At 45.9% G+C, this 13,991-nt stretch overlaps 1 protein-coding gene across 1 annotated transcript in view; it reads left to right on the top strand.

Annotated features, from left to right (window-relative positions):
- The first annotated feature begins 352 nt into the window (after window positions 1-352).
- The window catches only part of TRIM42 (tripartite motif containing 42), a 30,916-nt gene continuing 17,277 nt past the window's right edge, over window positions 353-13,991 (top strand). Inside the window, exons 1-3 of the mRNA XM_061193625.1 lie at window positions 353-693; window positions 5,776-6,473; window positions 10,688-11,511. Coding sequence (XP_061049608.1) covers window positions 353-693; window positions 5,776-6,473; window positions 10,688-11,511 — 1,863 coding nt within the window. The remainder of the gene's footprint in view (window positions 694-5,775; window positions 6,474-10,687; window positions 11,512-13,991) is intronic.

Below are 13,991 nucleotides of genomic sequence, written 5' to 3'. Positions count from 1 at the left end.
TGACACTCCTCTGGAGCTGGTCCTCTGGAAGCAGGGAGTATCTGTTAGCCCACCTGCCGCTACCCCCCAGATCCCACCCTCCCTCCTATCCTGTATGGTGCGATATGGTGGGGAGACAGGGATTGTGACATAAGCAAATGGCCTGGAGCTGATCTATGTAAATGCCAGCCCATGAGCTTCCTAGCAGGGACACCGCCTGTGAAGGCCTCACAACAGCCAACCTCTTACAACCTCCAAGCTGACTGCCTCATCCGGGGGAGGAGGGACCCCCTCCGCGGGAGAACTGACAGCAGGATCCTGGTAGAGGAGGCACCAAGAGCTCCAGGGAGCGGGTGGCAATCATGTAGGCGCCATGGAGACTGCCATGTGTGTTTGCTCTCCATGTTGTACATGGCAGAGGTGTTGTCCCCGCTTATGCTCGTGTCTGTGCTGCAAGTTCCTCTTCACCTCGGAGCGGAACTGCACCTGCTTTCCCTGCCCTTACAAGGATGAGCGCGACTGCCAGTGCTGCCACTGCACCTGCTCCGAGAACCCCAACTGTCACTGGTGCTGCTGTTCCTGGGCCAATGACCCCGCCTGTAAGTGCTGCTGCACAGCCAGCAGCAACCTCAAGTGCCACTACTACGAGAGCCGCTGCTGCCGCAACGCCACCATCACGTTCCGCAAGGGCCGCCTCCAGAGCATCCGTACCTCGTAAGTGCCGCGCGCCCGACGCGGGCCACCGGGGCTCAGGAAAACTGGGGGGCCCCCTGCCAGCTGTGGGGACAGGGCAGGTCAGCAGCCCCGCCCCCGATTCCACCTCTTTATCTGAAAAAGGGAGGCCAAGAACTTGGGAGCAATTAACTCTAGTTACAATATGTCTTGGTGCAAATATATTACAGAGTCACTGTATGGTGAGAGTTGGTAACTAGACATCGTGGTGATCATTTTGAAATGTATAGAAATAGCAACTCACTATGTTGTGTAACAGGAACTAACATAGTGTTGTAGGTCAATTACTCTTCAAACACAAACAAACTCATAGGAAAAGGTCAGATGTGTGATTACCAGAGGCAGGGGGTAGGGGTGGGACATTGGATGAGGGCAGCCGAAAGGTACAGACTTCCAGTTATGATAGATAGGTTACTAGGGATGTAATGTACAACAGGATATATATAATGAATGCTGCTGTCAATTACATATGAAAGTTAAGAGAATAAATCCTGAGTTCTTAGCCCAAGAAAAATTTTTTTAATTTTTTATTTTATTCTATTTCTTTAATTTTGTATCTGTACGAGTTGATGGATGTTCATTAAACTTACTGTGATAATCACTGCGTGGTATTTGTAAATCAAATCATTATGTTGTACACCTTAAACTTATACAGTGCTATATGTCAATTATATCTCAATAAAACTAGAAGAAAAAAAGAGCTAAAAAATACTATAAAGTCTGTTTTGCACTTAATGTAACAGTAAAAACATATATTCAATGGTGCTATTATTTTAAATATTTTTTGTGTTTCAAAACGTAGCAATAAAATTTACCTCAACTGCAAGAAAAAAAAAAAAAACCACTTTGTAGCAATTAAGTGTACGTGTCCTAAACAGTCACTAATCAGTATAGACCTCAGTTCCAAATCCAAGCTCCCCCAGCTGTGTGAGTGAGCGCTGAGCTCTCCTGAACCCCACCACTCTCACCTCTACAAAATACTAATAGCTAATACTTAGTGCGTGAGCAACTTGCCGGGAACCACGTGCGTGACCCCAGGTAACCCCTACCTCATGCCCATCACGCCAGTGAAGAAACTGAGCATTTGAGAGGTTGAGTGGCCCAAGATCACACAACTCGTAAGATGCAGTCAGAATTTGAACCCAGAGTCTGTGTGCTTAAATTAAAATGCTGTCCTGCAAAATGGAGAGTATGGTACCTGCAATGATTCAGGGGGTTAATATTGCTTTGAAATCTGTTATGTGATATAAAAATATAAATTGCTCTTCCTCCTCTGAACCCTTGATATCTGCAACGCTCATTGGAAAAGCAATAACTTCCACAGGCCACTTTCCACCCCTATGGCCTGTGTAAGTACCCCAGGTGGCCATGAACTCCTGCCAGCCTTCTCTTTGTTCCTACCCAGAAGTCACAGCACTGAGGGTCTCAATTTCTCACTTAGGGCACTAACCCTCTGTGTCAGGCACTGCATAGCCTCTTCCTGCCCTGACCAAGGCGCTCTCTTTATATCACACATGAGGGGCGTCTGGAGTAGCAGAGGCAGACTTCTTAGAGGCGAAAGACCAAAACTCAGCACTCTAAGATGACAGCACTTGGAGAGGCGGAAATATGAGAGGCAGGTTGGAAGCCTTTCAAGGCTGGAAAAACAATTCTGTCAGCAAAGGGTCAGTGAATTCAGGGCAAGAGTATGATCTTTCTCGCAGTTCAGCACTTTGCAGCTGGTTAATAAAAATTACTCTCAGCTCATGGACCTCGTGTGGTGTTTGCATGAACAGAGAACCCAGGGGTTCTGGATGTAAGTGCAGAAGTTCTAAGGTGCAGAAAGTAACTCTCACACCCCTCTCTCCTCTCAACTGCCCCATTTTCTGCACATCAGCAATGAAGAGTCACCAAGCCCATTTCAACAGGGGAAGGATGACACTGGTGCTTTGGAGATGCTTGGACCAGTAGCTCCCAAACTTTGTTTTGCATTAGAATCACCTGGGGATCTTTAAAAACTACTGATGCCCGGCCCCCACTCCCAGACATTCTGATTTCATTGGCTTCAGGTATGTCCTGGGCATCAGAATTTTTAAAAACTCTCCTGCCCCCAGGTGATGCTAAAGTGCAGAATGGCCTGGAGGGAACAAGAAGGGAAGCCAGGAGACTGGCCAGGTGATATATGGGAACCCAAGTACAAGGGGAACAGGCCTAAATTTGGGAGGAGGCTGCCGCCTTACAGAGGAGCAGAGGCCAGTTATCTCAACAAAAAGACAAGGCTGCTGGGCTTGGTGATGGTTTTGGCATGGAATCATGACCACTGAATGCCCAAGTCCAAGCCTGAGGCTTTCTGATGATGGTCAGAGATGCTATTGCAAGTGTCAGGGGGTTGGCGCTGGGTACACTGAGGCTCATCTTCCAACCTGGCCTCTCTCCTGGTGTCTGGACCACTGCCTCCCCTGTTCCTCACCACTGCTTCCTGCTCAGCATCTTCCTCATCCTGCCTCACTCTGATCTCATTCATCCCTCTTTGCCTTACTCATCTCTTTTCCTCACTTCCTTTTTCACCTTCACCCCAACTCCCTGGGCCATTAACACCTGTCTCTTCTCCCTGTTCTCTCTTTCTCTTTCCCCAGCACCCTCCTCTCTCCCTCCTTCTTTCTGATTTCTCATGCTGTCTCCCTTTATATTACACACTGATTCTCATAGTCCCACCTTAGCAAACTAAAGAAGTCCACCCAGCTATCATGTATACATCTGCCCTCCCCCTCCAGATGATCCCTTCAACGCTGGAGCAGGGGAAAGCAGAGAGGCTGGGAAAGCAGAGAAGGACCAAAGCTGAGAACATTGAGTCTGGCAGGCTTGGACACCAGCATCCAAATCTCTACGGGATGAGCTTTTCCAGGTGCCTGAGTCTCCATAACGGGCACTGTCCCCATGGTGCCACTCCCTTCCAACATGTTCGAGTATCACCCTTGGCTGCCTGGGCTCTGAGACCTGGGTCTCTGGCCAAGGGAATGGGGAAGGATCCAGGGGCATATAGGGACTGCAAGAAGGCAAAAGCAAAAGAGAACACAGGCACAATGTCAAACTCAACCCCTAGACATTACTAATACAAACAGAGCAGAAGGGATAGGAATAGTCACAAAATCAGTATGTTTTTTTTTTAACATCTTTATTGGAGTATAATTTCTTTACAATGGTGTGTTAGTTTCTGCTGTATAACAAAGTGAATCAGCTATACATATACATACATCCCCATATCTCCTCTCTCTTGTGTCTCCCTCCCACCCTCCCTATCCCACCCCTCTAGGTGGTCACAAAGCACCAAGCTGATCTCCCTGTGCTATGCGGCTGCTTCCCACCAGCTATCTATTTACATTTGGTAGTGTATATATGTCCATGCCACTCTCTCACTTCATCCTAGCTTACCCTTCCCCCTCCCTGTGTCCTCAAGTCCATTCTCTACATCTGCGTCTTTATTCCTGTCCTGCCCCTAGGTTCTTCAGAACCATTTTTTTTTTTTAGAGTCCATACATATGTTTTAGCATACGGTATTTGTTTTTCTCTTTCTGATTTACTTCACTCTGTATGACAGACTCTAGGTCCAAATAAGTACGTTTTATACCTCCATCCCCATGGCTAATTCATTTATTTTCATAAACTGCTTTTGCCCTGTAGCTTCTTAGAACATGCACTTGAATTTTTACAAGTATGTACTTACTTCATCCATAGTTCTTACAGTATATGAAATCAGCCTCAGATATTAGACAAAGATTCAACACACACACACACACACACACACCATACAAGCACATACTTTTCGTAGACTTGACCACTGTTTTCCCCTGCTGTGGACATGAGCTGGCTAGGAACAGAGGGGAGTCATTATAGTGGCCATTTATTGAATGCTTACTATGTCCAGGCAGTTAAGCACTTATCGTGGATTATCTCATGGTGACTTTAAAATCCTCATGAAGGAAGTAGTATTGTGAGCTTTGATTTACTGAGGATGAGAGAGGTAAAGAAACTTATCTCAAAAGTGCAACTCTACAGCAGCGCATTTCACCATGTGCAACCTGCCCCTAGCACCTAGCCCCTTAAGTCACAGTTGAGGTCTGGTGGTCAGAACACACGGGTTCTGGGCTTGGCTGGGGAACTAACCTCCTGGTGTCCTGGGAAGAACACTTTGCCCATCTTCTTCTATGTTCCATCTCACACACAATAATAATAAGGATGTCAGTGCCCTCTAGGCAAAACCCACCAAGAACACACCTGTAGTTGGAGGAGGCTGGATTTACTGGCCCAGTGCAAAAACTGAGAGATACACCATGAGCAAGTGTGAGGTGTCTCCGTAAGAAGGCATCACTAAGTTATTACAGGATTTAGGCTCATGTTAGGTGAGGACACAGGGGTAAATCTCCTATTGGGTATCTTAATAAATCTTTCCTAGAAGGTGGGAAGAACAGAGTTGAGCCTGATGCTGCAACTGGTGAAAAAGCAGCAGTCACTGTCCTTAACCAGGACAGGGGATGTTTGATCATTTTTGTGGTTTGGACAATGTTCTTGCTTTTGTCTGAGTTCAAACATGAAGAAGCGGTCTTGTTTCTGTTTTGCTCAATCACAGTCCCAGAATGGCCTTGTCTGCTGTGGGTGTTCTGTGATATTATCCAGGGCCAACAGAACCCCAAGACCCAGCTGACAGGCCCCTCTGGACTGTTTTTCTCTTGCTCAAAAAATAACAAGCAGTTGTATAGCACTTACTGTGTTCCAGGGACCGCTCTAAGGCCGTGCAGGTATTCAATTCAATTTTAATTTTCTCAAGAAACTCTATCAGGTGAGTACTAATTTTATAACGAGGAGAGAGGCAGAGAGAGATTAATTAACTTACCTGGCGTCGCCCAGCTAAAGGATGGTGGAGGCGGGTTTAGAACCCAGGCACCATCCCCCCGCTCCGCCCCCCAACCCCGGCACAGCCATGCCCCCCCCATCACACCACAAGGCGGCTCAGTGACACCCGGGTTCCTTCCGAGGTGGAGAAACGGAGCTCTCCTCCTGAGGTCCCGTGTTTGCCTCCCCTTGCAGCTCCAAGACGGCCCTGCGCTTTGGGAGCAGCGACACGCAGCTGGATGAGGTGAAGATGATGCCTGCGAACAGCAGCCTGGTCAGCCACCTGTCGTGCCCCATCTGCAGCCGGCTGCGCCTGCACTCCTTCATGCTACCCTGCCACCACAGCCTGTGCGAGAAGTGCCTGCGGCAGCTGCAGAAGCACGCCGAGGTCACCGAGAACTTCTTCATCCTCATCTGCCCCGTGTGCGACCGCTCGCACTGCATGCCCTACAGCCACAAGATGCAGCTGCCCGAGAACTACCTGCGCGGACGCCTCACCAAGCGCTACATGCAGCAGCATGGCTACCTCAAGTGGCGCTTCGACCGCTCCAGCGGGCCTATCGTCTGCCAGGTCTGCCGCAGCCAGCGCATCGCCTACAAGCGCTGCGTCACCTGCCGCCTCAACCTGTGCAACGAGTGCCTCAAGACCTTCCACTCGGACGTGACCATGCAGGACCACGTGTTCGTGGACACCAGCACCGAGGACCAGGACGAGAAGATCTGCATCCACCACCCGTCCAGCCGCATCATTGAGTACTGCCGGAACGACGACGAGTTGCTCTGCAGCTTCTGCAAGACTGCCTTACACAATGGCCACGACACCATAAGCCTCATCGATGCCTGCTCCGAGAGGGGTGCCGCGCTCTTCGGCGCTATCGCCAAGTTCAAAGCAGGTCCTGGTCCCCTTTTCTCCCTCCACTACTCCTAGCTCCGGAACTGATGGGGAAGGTGATTTGGGAGGATCTGTTTAGAGAGAGCCTTACCTCCACCTGGTGGGGCAGTCCAGGCCCTGGGAGACACTGAGCCAGGTTGCAAGTCAGTGGCCTGGAATCCACATCTGGCAACTACCGCCAGCCACTTAACCTCCCTGTGCCTTGGTTTTCTCATCTATAAAATGGGGATAATGGTGTTACCCAATGCAAGTTCGTGTGCCCGGCACACAGTGAGGCCAAACAAACTGACAATAGGTTGGAGAGTGGAGGAGAGAAAGATTTATTGCAGGGTCAGACAAGGAGACAGGTGGCTCCTGCCCCCCAAAACCCCAAGCTCTTGCAGGGGTTTCAGCAAAGCACTTTTAAAGGCAAGGTGAGGGAGGGGTCAGGTTGGTTGCTGCAAGCTTCTTGGTGTCTGTATCCTTTGTTCTTGCAGCTGTCCACATAGGTCAGGTCTCGATGTTCCTGCAAACCTCCAAGACAAATGTTATTCTCTGTTATGCAACTTTTTATCTCTGTGTGAATGGACTTTTAAAGATGAGAGCCTTGAGAATAAGCTATCCTGTATATTTCAGGCTATAGGCAACATTCTTTTACAAAAGGTGCAGAGCCTGCAGGACTAAGCACATGTTAACAAAGCACAAAGGTTCAAGCAAAAGGAACAGATCTAATACGATGTCAGATTTGTTCTTCCCTGAACAATTTGTTCTTCCCTCATTGGGTGGTTGTGAGGATTAAATGAGATACTCTAACTGAAGCATGCAAAAAATGATCTAGCACATAATAAGTACGTAAAGATTCTATAATCTTGGTTATAATTTTCATGACCTTGGGCTTCATTTCCTCCTTTGGAGAACGAAGAGCTTGATCCTGTAATATCCTGAAGTTCTGTGAGCCTTTCTAAGGTGTTTTGTCCCTAAAGATGGATTTCTTCAGTGTCTTCCCAATTTAAAGGGGAAAAGAATAAAGTCGATGCTGAGAGTTACCTCAGTTTTAAATTTCCCCTGAAGTTGCAAGCAGCACAGTAAATGAACTGGTAGCAAATACATAATAATGGGAAAACCCAGAAATAGCCAATAATGTTCTAGTCAACAACTTGCTTTTCCTCTGCATGCCTGCTCATGGTTATTTTATGTTGGCTACATATAATACAGCTACCGTTTCTATAAGGGAAACTGACTCAGGTTTTCATGATGGAACCCAGTACAGTGATATTTTACAGGGTTCAGCAAAGAGCCCAATAATTTCTGGGTGTATATCCACCAGGTTAGACATGAGGATCTCAGGGATCCTTTTAGGCTCTTTGCCCCTGGGAATAGCTTCCTTGAACAGAGGCCTACTTTACCGGGGCCTTTTAGAAGACTTATGTCTAATCCTCTCCATAATCCTACAGTACAGGAACTAAAATTCCCCCCCAGGATAGACAACTGGGATTCCAAGAAGGAATTGGCGCAAGTCCCCTAGTAAATGGCAGAGCCGGTTTCTCTGACTCCAAAGCCCATGTTAATTCCACAACATTCATTTGACAACCTATTCTGCTAAACAGTGACCAGAATCTAAAGATAAAGAGATTGAAAAACAATGGGAACCACCACCACGTCTGTGGTCTGTTTCCCTACGTGGTGGCCTAGAGTCAAGTGACCAGCGTGCTCCAGATCAACCCAGCCTCTCCCCTGTCAGAAATTTCAGTGTCCATACAAACAGGCCTGAACAGATTGACAAGGGGGCAGCTTTCCGCTGAGCTGCACAGGAAGGTCCCATTGGACACAGAAGTGGGTCAGAGACAGACTTTGCTAAATATGTCCCCCAGGACCTCTCACCAGCATGAATATTTCAGGAATACCTTGATTTCTCAATTGCTCCATGCCTAGAAACATTGTTTGTCAATTGACACATTCAATTTGGGAACAGCACCAGGGAAGCCCCTATATTAAAGAAAGCCTACAGGAGCCCTGTTGCCAGGCCAATGGAAGCCCCCATTGGTTCCTAGAGGGTTTTCTTAAGGCGGGACCCATGGCCTGAGCTTGGCTGGATTCTTTTTTAAGTACTCCCGGTGATTCTGGTGTCACAGAGGACTGAGAAGGGCAACCGGAGCAATTAAGAACATAGGCTCTGGAGTTAGACAGAATTAGGGACAGGCCCTGGGTCCTTCTAGTTACTTGCTGTGTGACACTGGGCAGTCATTTACCCTCTCTGAGCCTTAGTGTCCTCATCTATAAATGGAAACAACATCTTCCTCTTCTGAAGTTATATGTAATGTATGATAATATATAGATATGATCCATATGTGTGATACATGATAATGTATGGATTGGATCTATATAAACGTTTAATAAATAGTAGCTAGTTTTAAATATAGTGCCTGAAAGAGACCTTGCTTTGACTTTGTTCTAAGACCAGCTCTTGCAAAGCTGCTTTATTTGTAAGGAGCATCTGGCGGGGAGTAGTGCTTCTGGTCTCCTCTCTCTTTTCTCTTCTCCTGGTGCTCCCTCTTCCCCCTCATCTAAGACATTTTTATCCTACCTCTCCAGACTCAGCTCTAAGAAGCCTAACTAATCCCTAATAAAGCAAGGAATTTCCTATTCAGATTTCTTTTAACAGTGAGTAACTATTGAAGAGTCAAAGGAATTAATGCGTAACGTGGAATTTCAGGGGCCCTAAGTCACAGCAGGGCTTGCACGTGGAGAGGGCAGGGAGCATTTCTCAGCACCACTGCAATCACATCCTGATAGTCTCCTGTTCAGCCCCCATCTGTATTGCCTCTCCATCCCTTCTGGGCCAGTGTGAGGGAGGAGGTGAGCAGAGGAAATGGGGGCTTCAGAAAGTAGGCCAGAGACTAATACTGCTGACCTTCACCCCAAAGATGTTAGAAAACAGGACAGAATGGCTTTCACTCAACAAACACCATTCTAGCACCTCTACACATCCTAGTCACGGTGGTAACTGAGACAGCTGTGGTCCTGTTCTCATGGTCTGCCAGAACCCGAGGGTTTCTCTTACTGTAATGCACATCTCTGTGCCACCACCCACAGAGATCCAACTTACTGTGGACCCAGGGCTATGTTAAGAAACATGACTTGGTCACCCCCACTGCTGAGTAAAATTTGGAGAGGATTATAGCCCATCAAATCACTGCAGAGTCAGCTGTTCATGGGGAGGACCTTACCTCTAGAATAGGCCACAGAAGGTTGACGTGTCTTGAAATCACTGCCTAATGCCTAAGACCCTATAAAGACCCTATAAATCACTGCCTAATGCCTAAGACCCTATAAATGGCAACTGTGAAGTTGCCATTTCACAGACAGAGGTGGGCCACATGCTCATCCTGCCCCAGCATCCTCCACACGGCAGTATCATTGGGTTTATGCATGCCTGGAACACCAGTGGCCTCTCGCACTCATATCTGTATCCCTAGAGCCTAGAAAAGCATGTGACATGGAACAGGTGTCACATGTTTGTTGAATGACTGAGTGAACTTAAAATCCAAATGCCATGTGAGAGGCGGCAGGATAAACTCAGTTTTCCTTGAAGTGTCACAGCCGACGCTTTCTGGAAAGGAAGTGGGGATTAAGCAAGAGAGGGAGCCCAGCTGAACCCAAGGGAGTCAAAGTCCCCAGCAGAGAAAAAGAACATGTCAAAGAGCAGCCACAGTGAAGGGGAACTTGGCTGATCTGCCACCATTGTCTAGGGCTGGGTTTTGGTGAACAAGGCAAGGCAATATTTAGAAATAGTCATCAGAAATTTAGTTCTTTCTCCCACCCCTGCAAAAGCTTAAGCTTTCACACAGGGAAAATCCATCACTTTGTGACATCATCTCTTCTCAAGTCCAACTTGCTGACAAATGAAGTCTGGTGAAAACTAATATCAAAGGTGACCTTGAACTCCCAACTTTAGACCCAAGGCTGCAGGGATTACTAGATAGAAGTATGCCAGAGAAGGATGGCTGTCATACCCAAGGGAAGTATTACACAAGAAGAAAGAGAGGGGTGTATGGAGAGAGGCCACATTCATTTTACAAACCTATGCTAGCATCTTTCAGCCCAGCAACAAGTGGTTTCCCTCCCTTCCCACCCACATCTTTGGAGCCCAAATTAGTTTGCTCCAGTTTGCCACTGGCTTTGACATCTGGGGAAATGAAAAATTTAACTGAAGTAACTCACTTGGTTGTTTTGCAGTCCGATATGAAATTGATAATGACCTCATGGAATTCAACATTTTAAAAAACAGCTTTAAAGCTGACAAGGAGGTAAAGCGAAAAGAGATCAGAAATGGATTCCTCAAGCTGCGCAGCATTCTCCAGGAGAAAGAGAAAACCATCATGGAGCAGATAGAGAATCTGGAAGTGTCCAGGCAGAAGGAGATTGAAAAATATGTGTACGTCACCACCATGAAAGTGAATGAAATGGATGGCCTGATCGCCTACTCCAAGGAAGCACTGAAGGAGACAGGCCAAGTGGCGTTTCTGCAGTCGGCCAAGATTCTGGTGGACCAGATCGAGGACGGCATCCAGAGCACCTACAGGCCAGACCCACAGCTCCGGCTACACTCCTTTAACTGCATGCCCTTGGACTTTGCTGAGCTCTCCAGTGCCATCCACAAACTCTTCCCCACAGGACCCAAGAAGGTGTGTTCCTCAGGGGACTCCCTGCCATCACCCTATCCCCTGCACTCAGAAACGATGATTGCCAGGAAGGTCACTTTCAGCACCCACAGCTTCTGCAACCAGCAGATATACCAGCGAAGCTCCTCCTTATTGTCCTTTAATGCCCCCGGCTGTGAGAAGACCAAGATGGGTCTGGAGGCCTATGGGCGAGCCCAGTCAGCTGCACCTGCCAAGCCCACAGACGGCCTCTACACCTACTGGAGTGCAGGGGTAGAAAACCAGCCTGTGCAGAACAGCAGCAGCTTCCACAACTGGTACTCGTTCAATGATAGCTCCCTGAAGACTCCAGGCCCAATTGTTATCTACCAGACTCTAGTGTATCCGAGAGCTGCCAAGGTAAGAAAGGCTCTGGGCCCTGTAGGGAAGATAGGAGGGTGTGGGCTATGGAATGGAGAGAGGTAGTCAGGAAAGGTTGCACTTACTTGTTTGACCTCTAGGGTCTGGTCACTCAAATCTGTTCCTCTAGACTCTTTGTGGTCAGTCCATTCAAAAGGGATAAGTTCCCGAAATCTTAAGTAGCCCAAGATTGTTTTAAACCAAACAATGTATTTAACTCATAGCCAGAAGTACATCTGAAAGCCCCAACTCCACTTCAAAGGCAGCTTCTCTATTGAAAGAGAACACAATTTGGGAAACAAAGTAATTTGAAGAGACTTCTTGGAGAGGGTAGTATTTCCCAGAGGAAAACCTGTAGCAGTAGAGGGAGCGCAGAAATTAGAATTAGAAAAGCAGGCTCCCTTGTCTATCAGCTGTGATTCCTCTAAACTGCTACTTCTTCTAAAGAAAATATCCAGACTCTTCATGATTTGGAAAGATTAGAAGGATAATCCCCAATGGAATTCCAATTCTTATCTCCCGAGATTCAGCTTTTTGGGGAAGTAAGTGGGGGGGGGGTGGCATTGGAGGTGTGTGGATGTCTCACAGACCTCTACAGCTGCCATCACCCAGCTTCAGGGGACATGACTCTTCTTTGACCTTCTAGGCCTAACATGAACAAATGGCGCATCTCTTAACATGCCTTTCAAATCCAGCTGAACCTAAATTGAATTGTTTATAGAATGTTTCATTAAAGTCCAGGGAGGAAAAAAGATATTCTATCAGAGCATATCTTGCCTCCTCTTGGGGTCCTACAGGGATATCTCCCAAGCCAACCCACTGCCTGCTTCCATGTGGCAGAGCCCATCTTTTGTCTCCATGATCTGAGAACACTCACAAAGACTTTTAGCATCCTTGAATCCTAAACTAGTGGTTCTCAAACATTAATATGCACCTGGGGATCTTGTTAAAATGCAGATTCTGCTTCAGTGGGTCTCAGTGGGGCCTGAGATTCTACGCTTCTAACAAACTTCCAGATGTTGGCATTGCTGCTGGTCTGCAGACCACAATTTAGTATCAAGGGTCTAAAAACAAGAAAATGAAAGCCAGACACTGACCAAGCCTTACTTTTCTATTTTCCTGAGACATTATAATCTATGTTTTGTCATTTATAATTGACCCTAAGAATGACCTTATGTTGCAAGGTAGAACATATAGAACATATCCTCCCATGGGCTGTCAGACACAGCAGAAGTATCTCTGCCCTTCACATAGCAGATGCCCGCAACGGAGCAGCTGAACCTACATTTCCAAATGATCTTAGATCAGCAAAACCTGCAGTGTATGTGATATTATATCAGGGATGGCATTAGGTCTCATCTCACGCAACTCAGACCCCTTGGGAGGTGGGCAGGATCTTGCTCTGGAGGGGAAGGACTGGTGATACCTGCTCTATACTTGGGCTTGGAGAACAGTCACCCTATGCCACCTATAAATGGTCCCTTGATGAGCTCAAGAAAGGGCCCTACACAGAAAAAATCCAGTCAAGTTATTGACTCTCAAGATAGGACACCTAAACCTACTGCCAAACAGTGGTATTTGATGTAAAAATATCATTGATCCTTATTTCAGGATCATGGGATGTAATTCACACAGGGATCATAGTGCTCAGTAATGCAGGAGATGAAATCTGTGTTGGCATCTCTCTCAAGTGATGGTTGACTAACAGTGCTCTTTTGGCATGGGAAATATTCTTTAAGTTAACCTTATACTTGTCACTCTGTACCTTAAAAATCCTAAAGAGTTTTTTCATAAAAATTCAACTTTATTTCTAGAACTCGTTCCCAAGGAAGTGATTAAAAATTCAATGAAGACTCATGCCCCAAAGTGTTCAATGCATCATTATTTATTAGAGAGTAAAATTAGAAACAACCTAAATGTTCAGCTATAGAAGGAGTAAATCACTTATAGGGCAGTTATTAAAATGGTGCTTTGCTGAATTTTTAATGATATAGGGACATATATAAAATGTAATAAGTGAAAGAAAGCAGGAATCAGAGCAATATAATCCAAATTATATATATTTGTGTGCTTGTGTATATTCCAAAATTGGAAAGAAATATAATGAATTATTAACTGAATTGTGGGATTAAAAGAGATGTTTATTTTCTTTCTTTCCTTATAATTTTTCTGTATTTCCCAGGTATGTATTTTAAATGAGTATGTTTTGATAATCAGAAAAGATAAGTTAATTTTTATTAACAAGTCATGTAAATGTACAGTTTTAAAAGTGTAAATTCATAAAAAAATTATAAATTAATTATACAAATTCATACAAATTTTAAAATTTATATACTTATGAGTAATTATATGTTAACTTTATACACAATAACATTTAATTTATTAAAATTTAAATAAAGCATGCAATATCTGTTTAAAAATGCAATTATTATAAAATATTTATATGCCAGGCACAATCTGCTAATTGACACTTGTTAATG

Source organism: Eubalaena glacialis, chromosome 6 (assembly GCF_028564815.1).
Source record: "Eubalaena glacialis isolate mEubGla1 chromosome 6, mEubGla1.1.hap2.+ XY, whole genome shotgun sequence".
Classification (NCBI taxonomy): Eukaryota; Metazoa; Chordata; class Mammalia; order Artiodactyla; family Balaenidae; genus Eubalaena; species Eubalaena glacialis.
This window is presented reverse-complemented; position numbering and strand designations above follow the sequence as displayed.